Raw genomic sequence first — 17,844 nt, forward strand, 5'->3', positions numbered from 1 at the left:
CAACAATACATTAGTGTTCCAATTTTTCCACATCCTTTTTAACTTTTATAATTTTCATTTTCTATCATATTAATTATTCTGATAGGTATGAGGTAGTACCTCAGGGTTGTCTCAATTTGCTTTTCTCCAATCAATAATGACTTAGAGAATTTTTGCATATAATTATAGATAGATTTGATACCTCATCTGAAAAGTTTCTAGTCATTTCTTAATCATTTATTAACTGAGGTGTAGATACTATTTTTATAAATTCAACTTAATTCCCTATGTATTTGAGAAATTGGTCCCATATTAGAGAAACTTGCTGTAAACATTTTTTCATAATTATGATTATTGTCCATTTCCCTCTATCCTACTTTCTCCCTATTTATTTCATTCTCTCTTTTCTTTTATCCTGTCCATCCTCAAAGTGTTTTGCTTCTGAATACTCCCTCCCCAAATCTTCCCTGTGTTCTCTTGGCACTCCCCATCCTTCTCATCTCTCTCTTTCCCTTCCTATTTTCCTGAGGTAAGATAGATAGCCAACTAAGTGGGTGTGTTATTTTCTCTTTGAGCCAATTCCATATTCCCTAACACTGTAAAAGCTCTTTCACACCTCTTTTGTGACATAATTTATCACATTCTGCTTTTCCCTTTCTTCTCCCAATGCATTTCTCTTTCTTACCCAATTTTATTTTTCCCAATTTTCTTACTCAATTTTATTTTTTGCATATCATTTCTTCATATTCAACTCATACCCATGTCATTTGTTTATGTATACTGCATCTAATGATGAGAAAATTCTTGGGAGTTACAAGTATCATCTTCCCAGGTATGAATGTAAACAATTTAACCTTATTAAATACATTCTGATTTCTCTTTCCCATTTCTCTTTTAATACTTCTCTTGAATCTTATATTTTAAAGCCACATTGTTCTATTCAGCTCTGGTATTTCTTTTCATCAGGAATGCTTGAAAGTCCTTTATTTCATTGAATATCCATTTTCCCCTGAAGGATCCTTATTATTTGTGGGCTGAGAGTTCCAGAAGCTGCTGCTGTTGCCTCATGGATTGAGTCAACCACTGCTTATTTGCTTGGGCAGTCTGTGCTGGAATGTACTCCGTTCTCACCATTACTCAACCTTTCCTGCCAACTTTCTGAATTATCTTGGGCTGGAAAAAATTGTTTCACTCCAGCCTTTTAAGGGTTCAGCCACTCCAGAATTCATTTTGAGACATTATTTAAAAAGGGAAATTTAGGAGAGCTCATGAAAGTCCCTGCCTTTTTTCCATCAAAACCCCTATTTGATTTTTTAGAGTACATGTTTTCTTACTAAATTCAGCTCAACATTCTGACCTTTTGAGATTTTGGTGGATTCCTTTTATCATCTGATGTGTTAGCTAAGCCATCCAATTTTATAACAGCTGAAAAGTCAATAAACATGACAACTATTCTTTTATCAGAATTATTGATAAACAAAAGTTCATGTAGCAAAGGCCAAGCACAAATCCCTTTGGCATTCTACCAGAGGCCTCTTCTGAAGATGAAAATGAACCGTTAATAAGCACTCTGAAAATGTCTCTCCAGTGAGTTCTGAATCTATTAGCATATTACCCAAACATAAAGACTAACATAAGATACTTTGTCTAATGTTTCATTAGCAAAAAAGTAAACTATTATGTGTAATATTCCCTTGATCTACCAATATAGTAGTTTAAAAAGTTCCTCTAGAGTTTCAAAAACTAATCTCTCCTGATGAGCTATCTCAGCTTTAAGCATTCCTTTTCATCCCACCTGGAAAATTATTTTTCCCTCACTGTCCCCCATCCAATATTTGACTCTTTCTTGCTGAAAACTCCTAATTTCCCTGGAATTTAGATCTGGGAATCATCTGCATAGAAGTGATGATTTAACCCATATAAACTGGGATCACCAAGCAAGAGAGTATATAAAGGGAGAATAGAAGAAGGTCCAAGAAAAATTCCTAGAGAACATCAATAAAGGAGACGAAAGTGATCAGATAGGAGAAGAACAAGGAGAGAGCAATGTTTCTAAAACTTTATTCTTAAGTTTTGAGGAAACAAGATCATTAAAAACCAGCTATATACTGGACAAAGAAATAAAAAATTTTAAGTTGTCTTGTTGTTATCCATCTTATACAAACTAGTATTTGCTATTAATATTAAAAAAAAACACCACTAAGTTTTTTTTTGTTTTGTTTTGTTTTGGGGTTGTTGTTTTTTTTTTTTTTTTTTTTTTTTTGGTTTTTTGTTTTATTTTGTTTTTTTTAACTGTAGCATTAAAACAAAGCTACTTTAAAAGTCTTCCTCCAGGCTATTGGATATGATATAATTTGTTGGGGGCTGAAGAGAGAAAAAGAAAATCAAATATTCTGTCTCATTTAGGCTCAAAATTTACATATTAGTAGTATTTGGAAAGGAAGACAGAAGAAAAACCGAATAAGTAGAATGCAGGTACCTTCATTCCATAGCTACTATTTCATTAATATGCACAAAACTAATGAAAAAATTCAGTGACACTATATAACAACAAGTGCACATACCTGTCCTATATCTATAGCTGGATTAATGCTAAAACAGGCATCCATGACAATGTCAGTTCTGATGTTCTGTATAAAAATAAATTAACATATTAGGCAGTAAACCATATTAATAAAGCAAGTACATATAATTTTATCAGTAGAGGAACTCTAAAAATATGCAGACCATGGCCTCTCTCTAGCTTAGGAAATATTTTTTTCCTAAGCTATCACTTCACCATTGAACATTTCCAAATATATCTTGAGCTTGCCCTTGGTCAATAAGAATGCAATCTATCACGAGGGCCTGGCTTTAAAGTCTTTCCAGCTTGGTAGGATGTGCCAAAGATGCTTGGGCTCCACTGGCATAGACTTAAAGAACCTATTATCTCCTCTACACCATAGTAAAGTTTTGGTAGGACTTTAGGGGAGACTGAATTAAATAAGCAATACAAATATTTTCTTTCCCTGCCAGTGGGAAGGTTGGGGAGGGGGAATTAAGGGAGGGATGGACAAGAAAGAGCCAAAAAAATTATACTTGTGAAAAAAAATTTCTAAATTTATCTGTCAGTTTAATATTGTTCACATTTTTTAAAAAGAAATGAAAGAGCAAAGAAGCTTCTTTCATAATCAACAATAATGTCATTCCCATATCTGACAATCTCAGAGAGGGAAGAATGGAAGGAGGGAGGGAAGGAGGAATAGAATTTGCTACTTAAAACTTTTTTTAAAAATTAAAAATTTGTTTTAACATACATATGTATACATAAGAAAAAAGATTAATGTCATTGCAAAAAAAAATCTTCAAACCAAATCCATTTGTAATTCTGGATAATTTAAAAAGTAAGCACTATATATAATTTTTTAAAAATTCAGCTCATAGAATTTCACTCCCTCTCCTTTAATCCAAAACCATGACATAATGATATGTATATAACAGTGATATGTATATAATAGTAAGTAGTACCCTCAGTATCCCCCCCCCCCTGAGGCTGGGGTTAAGTGACTTGCCCAGGGTCACACAGCTAGGAAATGTTGACGTGTCTGAGACCAGATTTGAACTCGGGTCCTCCTGAATTCAAGGCCGGTGCTCTATGCACTGTGCCACCTAGCTGCCCCCAAGTAGTACCCTCAGTAAATGGCAGAAGGTCTTAATTCCAATTTCCACTTGATGTTTAACTCATCAATACTCTACTTTCTCTTAAGGTCCTAGACTTGTGTTTTTAAGATACTGTGAACAATTGTAACATGCAGTCCAGAAGGTTATCAAGACCTGATATCTTTGTGCAATACAACTGTTGCTAGAAGAATCCAAGTCAAAGTCTCTGCCACCTACTTTCTTTGGCTAGAAATAGAACCTAATAGAATACTCGATTGCATGTGCCAGTTGCCACACCATTTCCTAATGACCCATTGAGGTTTCCTGTTTGTTTACTTGCTTTCTACCTCTGTAGTTCAAGAGAATGACCATCAATCTATTCAGATATCTGTTTACTGGTAACATTGCAAGTCAGAATTTTAGGATTATTACCTATGTTTGTATTTTATCCCTCAGATAAATGAGAGCTTCATGAAGCTAGCAACTATATTTTTTAATAAAATTTTATTTCCCAAAATGTTAGACAAATGCTTTATGCACAGTAAGTTCTTAATAAATCTTTAATTGAATGAAGGGATGCTCAAACAAATAATTAAACAAAGAATTTTAAGGTCTACACTTATTGTTCAATATGTAGTGTAGCTAAAACTTCCTAATTGAAGAAGTGGTGTTTCTGGCTTTCTAAGCAAACAGGAACAAGAACAAAGTGAAACCAGAATTAATTAATACAATCATTTCTGCATTAAAACAAGGAGATTGGAAAAATATCACCAACAAAATTATACTATATTCTGGTGAAAAATAAAGTTTGATTAGAATTAGGACGAATGAAAACTCATTTAAACCTACATGATAATCTAGGAAGCAATTTCTTTTGTCGACTATATTTAAGAGCTTAATATTTCCCCAGAATTCAAAAAAAGGGTTTCTGTGGCTTAACATAGAGTGGGCCACCTAAGGAATGAGGCATGCCCTGTGACTTTCCTAAATGAAAAAAAATATTTAAGAACAAGTTGACAGTCCAATGTTCTTCTATAAGGAAAGAGAACTCTTATCGTATGCATAAAAAATATGAACTTTATGTATTTTTTTATGAAAAACTGTTTTATTTTAATAAATAAGATCATAAAATGATATGCATTCTTACCTTATGTGCTCCTGTTAGACAGTCAATTTCAACCTCTGAACAGGCTGCTCCAAAAACAAAGTATGGAAAAACATCACCTTCTCCTTTCACCCAGTCCATGCCTGCTTTGTAACCCCTGATTCAATTTAGTTCAATAAGCATGTGTTAATTAAATGCATATTATGTTCAAGAAACTATACTAATAAAGACACAAACACAAAAATGACACAGCCCTGCCTTTAAAGAACTTATTGAGAGATTGCAACAGGTATACCTATAAGAGAATATAGCATACACAGTACAAAGTATGCTCAGAAGTATTCAAAGTTGTAAAGGTCAAGAAGGTTGATGACTGAAGAGGGGTACTAGATTTGGGAATTAAGAGATCATTAATAACTTTGGAGAGAAAAGTTATAGTAAAGAAATCAGATAATTAGTAATTAGAGAGAGCCTGAAGTGGATTATGGCAAATTGAAGGGGGTAGCAAGAATTTATTTAGAACCTAATAAGTGTCAGGCACTGTGCTATGTGCCTTACAAATATACAAATAAGTGCTTTACAAACATCATTTAATTTTTACAGTAACCTGGAAAGTAAATGCTATTTTAACTCTATTTTATAATTGAGGAAACTAAAGCAATAAATATGAATTAATAGATGAACTTTGACCTAATGATATATGAATAGTATAACCAACTGAATAGTAATGAGACAGTGCTATTCTGAATGATTATTGACCATTCATGTTAAGGAAAGAAATGGTATAAGATAATGCAAAAAAAAATTATATTGACTTTGAAAGGTTTTTATACTTACCTATAAGCAAATAAGTAAGTTTGAAGTAAAAGTTCAAATAAAATTAACAAAATCACACTGTGAGCTGAGTAGGAGAGCCCTAGTTTTCAAGATTTTCCATTCTGTTCTCTTTATTCAGATCTTTTCCCTCCTCCCCATTCAATATTCATTCAGGAAATGGAGACAGCAAAACTGTTCAACTAATGCTAAACACTAGCCTAAATTCAACTTTACATTTTTCTTTTTTTCTTTCTATCCAACCACTTGTTTTCAGAGAGGTAGTATGGGATAGTGGAGAAAAAGTCTAGCCTTGGAGTCAGGAAGATATATTAGCTCAATAACTATAAGAAAATCACTTAAATACTCAGTGCCTTTCAAACGACTTTTTAAGAGTATGAGTTATAAACAGATTGCATCAATGAAGGAAATTTTCCTACCTAGAGTTTTTCTAAGTCCATGAATTCACACATATGGACCAATAAATTGGAGTAAGAATACTTGAGCTCAAATCCCTGTTCCATCATTACCTGGGTGATTTTTGGATAAGTCATAATTTCACAGTTTGCTCATCTGTAATATAGTTCTGAAGTAGGGACAGATTGGAGGATAACTAAGGTTCTTTTTAATATTAAAACTATGGTCTTTATATGTTCCTAATCCCATGATTATTTTGGCCACAACCAGCATAGGCAAAAAAAAAAAAAAAAAAAAAAGATTAACATCAAAAAATATTTAATTTTGCTTATTTTGCTTCTTTATGACAAATATGACCTCAGGCATGTGATAATTGTGTGACGCTGGGGCAATTAATTTAATCTTAAAGTAACTTTGTCTCAGTTTCCTCATATGCAAAATGAGCTGGAGAAGGAAATGGCAAACCACCCAGTATCTTTGCCAAGAAAACCCCAAAAAGGATCATGAAGACTGAAACAACTGAAAAAAAAAAAAAAAACTAAACAACCACAAAAACTGACTGAATAGTCTTTTTTACAGAGAAAACAACAAACTTTTATGTAAAAAATAGTTGAAACAGGTATAAAGTAACAGGATACATCTTGAGAATATATACAAAATGGATACACTAGAACAAAGACTTAATGTAAACATAATGGACAATGTAAAAAAAAAAAGGCCTATATCATTAACATTAACTAGTCTACATCCTATTCTCTCATATAGAGGAATACTTCTATTTTTTCCACTTGTGACCCTATTTGCCTGAGAAATTTTTACACAGGTTATGTGTATAAAGATATAGAAAACAGGTATATAAATCTAGTATTTACTGATAACAAATCATAATTTCACAACTCCCACATTCAGTTACAAAACACCATGACCACAGTTTTAAGAAGCTTTGAATAGAGGATAATTTTAGAAGAAAAACATTTAAATATTCCTTACCTAAAAAATCCAGTGGCTGAGAGACTAATACTTTGGACAAAGGCTTCCTTAGCCTATAAAAATAATATTTCTAAGAATAAAATAGATTTATCAAAATAATAAAACAATAACACCATTAAATAAGAAGTCCAAACCAACAAGGAAAAATATGACTGGGTTACATACTACCCTATAATTATCTGGGAGATTAATTGTCCAGAGAAATAAGCCAATGAATCTTGAGTGAAATTCAAATGCAAACATGTTTGTGTAATTATATTGTTACAGAAACTTGTTTGGATTTGAATATACATACATATATATTTATGTTTTTATATATATATATATATATATATATATATATATATATATATATATACATATATATATATACACACTACAAAGAAAAATATAAGTGTCTTTAAGGCAACAATTATTTAATTTTAATCTCTGTACCATAGCTGGCACATAGTGATGTGTTAATATATGCCTGCTCATAGATTAATTGTTGATTTACAAAGTGTGAACATAGTCAATAGAATTATAGCTTTATTTAACAAGCCAATGCAAAATTCCAGTGATTACTATCAATGGAATGTCTTAATTCTGAAAATCCCCAAGAAAGTTTGACAGTTAACTTTCTTCTACCACTCACAGAGAATGCTTTTCCCAATATAATCCAGGGGTCCCACACTACAGAAGCTAGATAAACAACAATTATATCTATAGCTATATCTGTACATGAATGTATATATGTATATGTTAATGCAAATCTTAATTTTAAAGAACCTTAGAGGAAAGTATTTATTGATAAATTAATAGTATCATTACAAATCAATCCACCTTATCTAGTTTTTATTCTTTCTTAAATGAGAACCTCATCCCTAAGGACTTGTTTCTTATGAAAATTTAATATATAATTAAGATGCAGTCAGTGTTTTCAGGACATTGTTATTCTCAACTCTTGTTCAATTAACTCTGTGTTAATAATGCTTTTTACTAATGATTTTGTTGTTTGAAAGTTGATTAAGGTGTTTTTTCAGATATAAAGAGAAAGTATCAATCCAAAGATTTTCTCCATGACTAGCTATCACATATATTGGGAGTATCAAAATTATTAAATCACATCAAGATTTTTTTTTAGAAAATTACTAGCAACATATTAACAGGAATTAGTATAACAAATAAGTTTCCTTATTTGGAATCCCCCACCCCTCCTAACAGTGTATACTATCTGTCATTGCAAAAATCCTTCTTTTAAAAAAAATATAGTACATAGAACCATGGAACTATTATTTTGATCATTAAAAGGAAACCTTAGCATACACTGTGCTATTACATTGGGTATGAGAATGATAGTTCTTCACTTGTGAACTGTGAATGGATCTGCATTCAAGAATGTTTTTTGCAAAGAACTATTTATATGATACATCCCAATCTTAGGATGTATCCTAATCCAGAGGACTAAACAATAAGAAATACAGAAGTGTAGAACAAACTCTTTAAACTGGTGATCCATTACAAATATATAGAGAGTCGATGGTTTTATTCTTTGACCAATTACACTCACCCAGTCTTTCCAAGTACCATTGGGATTCTTGCTGATGATGGGTTCAAGGCGTTTCATTAGTGTCTGACATGCAGTCTGAAAGTGATAATAGTATGAATGATATGATAAAATTAAATCATATTTAAATAATAAATACAATTTAAAATATTTATTAAATATAAATTTTATAAATATGAAATTAAAATAAATATAAATTATAAATAAATAAATTTATTTAGATACCATATAATATATTGAACAGCCAACCCAGTCTTGTGATAATACTTCTTTTTTTTTTTTAACCAACCAGTAATTTATAGGCCAACTCTATCAGATTACCATCTCTACCTAGCTTTATTGGATTCTTTACATACATCCCGAGAGAGTCAATAAGACTCCTTGTTTTCCTACTTCTTAAATAGCCTAAAAGAAGATTTAACATAATCTATTGGGGGGATGGAAAGAGCATATAGGGAAGAGATGTATATAGTAACATTTGAAAAAGGTATGTTACAGATTTCACCACTTGCAAAGATTTTTAGTTTTATTTGGTTCTCATTAACAACTTCAGGATTTGAATCTTATTCTTTGTTCCTAGTGCCTGATTTTGGCCAGCAGGCCTTCCTCTTCTATGTGGAATCTATACAGCAAGTCCTAAATTCCAAAATATCCTTGCTCTCTGATATAGAACTTAATCCTCATATAGCATATAGCATATTTGCCACCTTACTCATTTTTCAGGCTGAGTTAACAGACTAACCCTGGTACTAGTAAGTATTTGGAACTTTCCTTCTTCTGAGCTACAGAGGACAGTCACTTCTCTGCCTCTTAGTACACATCTAGAAGTGGGCCCCAGTCCCTTAGCAATCAACACTGAAGACTGAATGTTTTCATAAACTACATGTGAAAATGTAATGAACAAATAGGAGTCAATGTATTCAGACATAGGAAACATATCTGTTTACAGGAGACTATTTTGTATGAAGATTTTGGGGGGTTGGAGCTGTGATTTCATTAGTATATGGAAGTTATTTTCCATATGCTATTCCAAAGGGAAGAAAAGAGAGGGAGAAAGGAAGAGAAAGAGAGAGAGAAAAAGGGAGAGGGGGGGAAGAGAGAAACAGAGAGAGAGGAGAGAGAGAAAGGGGTGGGGAAGAGAGACAGAGGAGAGAAACAGAAAGAGAGAGGGGGAGAGAGAAGACAGAGAGGAAAGAAACAGAAAGAGAGGGAAGAGAGACAGAGAGGAGAGAGAGACACAGAGACACAGAGATGAGGGAGAGAGAAGATAAAAGAGAGAGAGACAGAGAGGAAACAGAGAGAAACACAGAGAGAGAGATAGGCAGGAGAAAGAGACAGAGAGAGGAGGAGGAAAAGGGAGGAAGAGGAGGGAGAAAGGGAGAGATGGAGGGAGGAGAAGTAGAGTGAGAGAGGGGGGAAGGGAAGAAAGAAAGAGGGAGGGGAAAAAGAGAGAGATAGAGAGAAACACACAGACAGAGACAGAAGGGGGTAGGGAGAGGGAGAAAGAGAAAGGGAGAGAGAGAAGGGAGGAGAGGAGAAGGGGAGGGAGACAGAGACAGAGACAAACAGAGAAAGAGAGAGAGAGAAGGGGGGGAGGGAATTCCAAATAAGGAAACTTCCCTATCAATGCAATCTGTGAAAACTGCTCTGCACATTATACCCTTAGAGTGACTTGGGGCACTGACAGACTATTTGATTATCAGAGGCAGGTTTAGACTCAGGTCTTCCTGTGAGGTCATCTCTCTGTATCTCTCTGCTAATTATGCTACCAATTAGGTTCTATCTCTGCTATCTTGCATTTCTTTCATAAGGCTGGATCTAGGTTTTTTCTAGTTCTGTCAATGATTTTATAACTTCTGCCTAAACCAAGAAGGTCTCGAAATTTCCTGATATCATATCGACAGTGCTAGGTATTGGTCCATCAGGGAAAGGTCCAAACTTTGATTCTATCAGTTGTTAGCTATGAGATAATGAGAAATTTATTTAATTTCTGAGCATGTCCCCTTAAAAAATTTTTTTGAAAAAAGGATGATATACTGATTCTTGCCAGGTAGAAAAGTTCATTAGGTATGTTCTGGGTGAGATAGCCACTAAACTTCCAACTGCAAAGTTTTGTTACTACATTCCACTACCTACCACAAAGGGCCATTGTGAGAATCAAATGAGTTCATGCAGGTAAAGTTCACCTCTTTATTTTCCAGCCTTGCACACTTCTCTGTCATCTACCCACTTGTGAGCTCCCTTCCACCTATATATCTGTGCTCAGATGTATCTCTGTAGGTCAGAGGTTGTCAGACTCACAAAGTTTCAAAGTAGAACTAGATTAAAATGTAATTGGGAAATAATAAAAAATAAAATAGAAAATGTTCATTTGTAGTTTACAAGAGAAGTTTCTATTTGAGTTTGATACCACTGCTACAAACTATATTACATTTAAAATTTTTCCATCTTGTAAATCAAATGATTTAGATGTGAAAAGGATTTTATAGAAAACTAATGTAGTTTTGTTTTTCATTGTATATATAGGTAAGGCAACTGAAGCTAAAGAAGCTAAGCAACTTTATCAAAAATCACACAAGTAATAAGTAGTAGAAATAAAATTTAAATGTAGATCAGCTACTGGCTACAAAGGTAGACAATCTTCTTCTAAATCTAAAAATATTTATTTACACTTCTCTTATAACACCCAACAGACTGTAAACTCCAAAAGATACAGAGCTTACTTAAGCTTTCATCTTCTCTAGTATTGCATAACAAAATTAGTGAGAAAGAAATAAAGACAGAGAGGGATTGGGGTGGGGGGAGGAAAGATGGAGCTAGGTATCATGCTAAGTACTAAGGATATTAAAAACAAGCAAAGAGACAGGGAATTTACCCTGTAATACAAAAAGAGAACACAAAGAGATGGCCAGGAAAGGAGAGGAGAGACCAAGCAGATGAAGTCCAGAGAATGAGTCCAGTTGGAAGTGAACTATGTCTGAAGCCCCCCATTAAATGGCATGCAATGGTCATACAAAAATGCATAACAATATTAATGAATTATATCCCTCCTCTCTATCCTTGAAAAGGAATAACTACCACTGTCCTCTATTAGCCTGCAGGTTTTCAGTTTTCTATGAATTTTTAAGTTCTCTATTATATTTATTTAGTAGTCTATCTGTGGAAGTATTTATGCCTATCCATTTCATACGATTTACAGTCAAGGTCCTAGTCATAATTTTATTTTGTCTTAATATAGGGATCTAAATTTAAAGAGAGATAAGAATTAGTGTAAATTTATATTTGTCTCTAGACGAAAATTTAGGAAAGAGCTCTTTGTTAATGGCAAAGGTGTATAGCCTTCCAATAGAAAAGGAACAGTCTTGTTTTTTTTGGGGGGGGGGGGCGGGGAGAGATTTCTACATCAAAGAAAGGGGTGCTAAAAGAAAAAATAAAATGCTTCTTCTTTTGAGAAGATAAAGAGTAGAATTGGACTTTTTGGTAATTAATTGTGGAGAAATTAAAATTATACTACTGTTTAAAAATAAAAAAGAAAAATATTTGCTATTTCACAATAAAAATTAAAAAAAAAAAACTTTGGGATATTTGTTCTTTCAATCCAAATGCTTAAACAAAATAAACCAAAAACATCTGGAGAAACTCCAAGGTACAAAGATTTATCTGTGCAAAAATTAAAACTATTTAAAAGAAATCTGAAAGTTGAGCCAATAACCTGCAGTGCTTTTCCATTGACATCAGCTCCAATTGATGCCGCAGTCCCAATTGTATTTGGCACCATTCCGGTATTCATTTCACTCAAGTACACATCTGACATTGGTATCTTTAACTCATGGCTGGCTACCTGAATGACAAATGAACAGATAACTTTCAATCCCCTCTGTGGTTATGATTTTTAACATACTCAAGGTCTGTTTTTTTAAAATATATATATCATATATATATATAGTAAATCCTAATTTATATTTTATAAACACATCAAAGAATATTCCATTTTAATTTTAGTTTTTTAAAACATATATTATAGTCATTTTCCTTACTCATCCTACCCAGCAGAAATACCTTTAGATTTTAAAACCCTTCATCTTGCAGAAAAAGCATTTGACAAAATCCAACATCCATTCCTACTAAAAACTCTAGACAGTATAGGAATAAATGGACTATTCCTTAGAATAATCAGGAGCATATATTTAAGACCTTCAGTAAGCATAATATGCAATAGAAATAAACTGCAACCTTTCCCAGTAAGATCAGGAGTGAAACAAGGTTGCCCACTATCACCATTACTATTCAATATAGTACTAGAAACGCTAGCCTAGGCAATAAGAGCCGAGAAAGAGATTCAAGGAATTAGAGTAGGAAATGAGGAAATTAAACTATCACTTTTTGCAGATGACATGATGGTATACTTAGAGAACCCCAAAGACTCTGCTAAAAAGCTACTAGAAATAATTCAAAATTTCAGCAAAGTGGCAGGATACAAAATAAATCCACATAAATCCTCGGCATTTTTATATATCACTAACAAAATGCAACAGCAAGAGATACAAAGAGAAATTCCATTCCAAACAAATGTTGAGAGTATAAAGTATTTGGGAATCCATCTACCAAAGAAAAGTCAGGAATTATATGAGAAAAATTACAAAACACTTGCCACAAAAATAAAATCAGATTGAAATAATTGGAAAGACATTCAGTGCTCTTGGATAGGCCGAGCGAATATAATAAAGATGACAATACTCCCCAAACTAATCTATTTATTTAGTGCTATACCAATCAGACTCCCAAGAAACTATTTCAATGACCTAGAAAAAATAACAACAAAATTCATATGGAAGAGTAAAAGGTCGAGAATTGCAAGGGAACTAATGAAAAAAACCTCAGAGGAAGGTGGTCTAAGTGTACCTGATCTAAAGCTATATTATATAGCAGCAGTCACCAAAACCATTTGGTATTGGCTAAGAAATAGACCGGTAGATCAGTGGAACAGATTAGATACAAAGGACAAAAAAGGATACATATATAGCAACCTAATCTTTGACAAACCCAAAGATACCAACATTAGGGATAAAAATTCATTATTCGGAAAAAAACTGTTGGGAAAACTGGAAATTAGTATGGCAGAAATTAGATATGGATCCACACTTAACACCATATACCAAGATAAGATCAAAACGGGTCCATGATTTAGGCATAAAGAGGGAGATAATAAATAGATTAGAGGAACAGAGGATAATCTACCTCTCAGACTTGTGGAGGAGGAAGGAATTTATGACCAGAGGAGAACTAGAGATCATTATTGATCACAAAATAGAAGATTTTGATTACATCAAACTAAAAAGTTTCTGTACAAATAATACTAATGCAAACAAGATTAGAAGGGAAGTAACAAATTGGGAAAATATTTTTAAAAACAAAGGTTCTGACAAAGGTCTCATTTCCAAAATATATAGAGAACTGACCCTAATTTATAAGAAACCGAACCATTCTCCAATTGATAAATGGTCAAAGGATATGAACAGACAATTCTCAGAGGAAGAAATTGAAACTATATCCACTCACATGAAAGAGTGTTCCAAATCACTACTGATCAGAGAAATGCAAATTAAGACCACTCTGAGATACCACTACACACCTGTCAGATTGGCTAAGATGACAGGAACAAATAATGATGAATGTTGGAGGGGATGTGGGGAAACTGGGACACTAATACATTGCTGGTGGAGTTGCGAAAGAATCCAGCCATTCTGGAGAGCAATCTGGAATTATGCCCAAAAAGTTATCAAACTGTGCATACCCTTTGACCCAGCAGCGCTACTACTGGGATTATATCCCAAAGAAATACTAAAGAGCGGAAAGAGACATATATGTGCCAAAATGTTTGTGGCAGCTCTTTTTGTTGTAGCTAGAAACTGGAAGATGAATGGATGTCCATCAGTTGGAGAATGGTTGGGTAAATTGTGGTATATGAAGGTTATGGAATATTATTGCTCTGTAAGAAATGACAAGCAGGAGGAATACAGAGAGGCCTGGAGAGACTTAAATCAACTGATGCTGAGTGAAATGAGCAGAACCAGAAGATCACTGTACACTTCAACAACAATACTGTATGAGGCTGTATTCTGATGGAAGTGGAAATCTTCAACATAAAGAAGAGCCAACTCACTTCCAGTTGATCAATGATGGACAGAGGTAGCTACACCCAGAGAAGAAACACTGGAAAGTGAATGTTAATTGTTAGCACTAATATCTGTCTGCCCAGGTTGCATGTACCTTCGGATTCTAATGTTTATTGTGCAACAAGAAAATGATATTCACACACATGTATTGTACCTAGACTATATTGTAACACATGTAAAATGTATGGGATTGCCTGTCATCGGGGGGAGGGAGTAGAGGGAGGGGGGGATAATTTGGAAAAATGAATACAAGGGATAATATTATAAAATATATATATATATAATAAAAAAATAAAATAAAATAAAACCCTTCATCTTTATAGAACATTAAATTTTTTCAAAGGCACATGAGTTCAAATAGTGGGATTCTGTATTTAACTAGAGTACAGAAAATTTTTTTCTCACCTGTATCATTTTGGTGTTAAGACCCTGTCCCAATTCAGTTCCCCCATGTGTAATTAATACAGACCCATCTGTATATATGTGAACCAAGGCAGCAGCCTGGAAAACAAAAATAGAAACTGACTCTTTTTCTTACCTTGAAAGCAATCTTTATAAACAATGGCAATGTGGACCAAGTCACCAAAGTGACTTATCAAGTAAATTTTAACATAGTTTAATTCTAGCAATGATAAAAGTAAACTTTTCCTCAACAAATAGAAAGAATATTTGCATCATCCAGGATAGCATGAGTTTTACTGAAGAATTTAGAAATAAAAGAAACTGAATGTAGACCTAATTATTGGAATTTAGCCATGTCCCAACCATTATTTTCATTATATTTTTCCAATACTTATAAAATGTTGCTAAATATCCAACACAAAGCTGGTTTTAACTTTAATCAAAAATAGTTATCCCAATTTATTTTGTAGTACTTTAATATACTCATCATGAAATCAATATTACAGCTATCTATAGAGATGTCTCATCACCTTATTAACTGTAAGTTAATTGGGGGCTAGAAACATATCTTAGCTAAACTCTATCTTCCTTCAATAAATACTTGTCTTATATAGGGCTAAATTGCATCCTGACAAGATTTGCTTTTTTTGTTTCTACCATCTATCTGCCATACTGATATCACTGCCTACCAATCAGAAGTGGGATGTAGAGAATAAGGAGAGATAGGCAAGAATTATCCTTCTCTGAGTTCCATCTAGAAGAAGAGGAAGGCAAATCTACTCCTTCCACCCTCATGCCCTCACAGACTTCAAACCTACAAGGATGAGTCCATTAGATGCAACAGATAGTGAGAAATTCTTTGCTTGGATTTAGACTTTTTATCCTGATCTATCTGGGACTTGGTTTTATTGACTATCAATTGGCTATCAATTGAACTGTTAATTCTTCCTGTTGCCTCAGATTCCAATGACTGCTGAATTTCTATATATAGATATATGTTTTGCCTCTGTTTTTTTTCCCTGAACTCTGTGTTTACTGAGCTAAATCATCTCTTATTACTTCTAAAATACCCCATTTAGCTCTGGCCCTTTGCAAACATAGGGTGCTAGGAAGGGCCACCTTTTTCTTCTTTCTTCTTTTATATGAGCTTCTGAGCTCCATCCAATAGATGAGACTCTGGGCACAGTGTAAAAAAACTATGTCTAGGGTCTGGGCAGGTCTTGGGGAAATAGTACACTATCCTTCAAAAAATAAATGATGAATCTTAAATTTTGGTATACTCTTATAATCTTATTTTTTATTCTTTATTGACTACAGCATTCCCTTGATCATGCTTATGATAGCTATTAGTAATACAGTCCCCCAGACCAAACCTTTTCCAGACATATCTGTCTCTTTATTGCCCCATCATGTTCATTGTGGCATCTGACTTTGCTTGTTATCTCTCTGACTTCAATGCTTTCTCTACTCCCCCCTTCTGCTTATTCTAACCCTACCCACTCTTCAAGTCTCAGCTTATATTCTACTTCTTCCCTGAAGACATTCCTGGAGACATCAGCTCACAATGATCCTGTCTCATGACTCCCAGGTACATTCAGATGAGTATCCATCCACCAGGATTTTATGCTCTTATTTAAATATTTCATGTTAGTTGACAATTAGATTATAAAGTCCTTGATAATAAGGTTTGTATCTCATTTTTCTCTTATTTCTCATATTGCTACACATAGTGCTAACCTATAAGAATTCAATAAATAGGTGTTGAATTAAGTTGAGCTTTACCATTTCTTGATTCAAAACACTGAGATTTTTCTTAAAGAGTCTGACTTCCATTCCACACATGATAGAAAATGTCTGTTACTGAATTTCAAAATACACAGGCAGATTAGTGTCTCTTGTCATAAGGCCCACCTAATTGCTGCTCTACCTAGACAGAGTGTTAAATTAAGGCAAATTCTCTCCTGCTGGCTTCTATCTGATTAAGAAGGAAAGTAAGTGCTTAATTCATTAATAAGAATTTATTAATTGCCTACAATGTGAAATAGCACAATGCTATATACTGGAGAGAGACATAAAAATGTTTAAAAAAGAGATAAGTCCTGCTGTAGCATATGTAAGTAAATACAGAATAGATACAAAGGTAAGTGTGAAATATTTAAACGTAAGATAGCTGGGGAAACATTAGCAAATGAGGGGATCAGGGAAGACCTCATGTAGAATATTTCTTGACAGATGACAATTCACAGATGAATTTACTTAACATGTTTAGAATTAAGACATTTTTAAAATTAATTTTTAAAAATTACCTGATGATAATATGTCTTTGGATACCCTACAGAGAACTTCATAGGAATAATGGAAATCCCTCTCTTCTTCCAGTAATTCTGCTGATTAAATAATTCTATAGCCTTTCTTCTGCTATAGTATGAAGACTTTTCCATACATTCATTCCAACATCTTATCAGATTCTTTGGATCAAATTGCTGTTTGTGGATTGTTCTATCAGCAGTTTTGTACATGTTTAGTTCCCTAATCTGTTGACAAAATATATAGACATTACAATAAAGACCTCCAGAAATCAGGTTCAGATTTGAGATAAATATATGAGTGTGTTCTATCAATATGGCTCAACTTAGAAAGAAAAAAATCATTTAAGGAACTATGGGAAAAAAAAAAACTTTTCTTACATAGAATGGCTGAGGTCAGGATGGAAAGAGGAAAAGAATAAAAGGAGATAGTAAGATGATTTAAAAATAAGCTTTCAATAAAAATGTATT

At 33.4% G+C, this 17,844-nt stretch overlaps 1 protein-coding gene across 2 annotated transcripts in view; it reads right to left on the reverse strand.

The window, feature by feature from the left end:
* Positions 1-17,844, reverse strand: part of LOC141562710 (aldehyde oxidase 3-like) — a 97,039-nt gene that overhangs the window by 21,483 nt on the left and 57,712 nt on the right. For both annotated transcript variants that reach the window (XM_074302742.1, XM_074302745.1), the window contains exons 27-33: positions 17,374-17,601; positions 15,071-15,166; positions 12,202-12,330; positions 8,493-8,567; positions 6,944-6,996; positions 4,766-4,880; positions 2,544-2,609 (exon numbers count right to left, since the gene is read on the reverse strand). In XM_074302742.1, coding sequence (XP_074158843.1) covers positions 2,544-2,609; positions 4,766-4,880; positions 6,944-6,996; positions 8,493-8,567; positions 12,202-12,330; positions 15,071-15,166; positions 17,374-17,601 — 762 coding nt within the window. The remainder of the gene's footprint in view (positions 1-2,543; positions 2,610-4,765; positions 4,881-6,943; positions 6,997-8,492; positions 8,568-12,201; positions 12,331-15,070; positions 15,167-17,373; positions 17,602-17,844) is intronic.

Source organism: Sminthopsis crassicaudata, chromosome 3 (assembly GCF_048593235.1).
Source record: "Sminthopsis crassicaudata isolate SCR6 chromosome 3, ASM4859323v1, whole genome shotgun sequence".
Taxonomy (NCBI): Eukaryota; Metazoa; Chordata; class Mammalia; order Dasyuromorphia; family Dasyuridae; genus Sminthopsis; species Sminthopsis crassicaudata.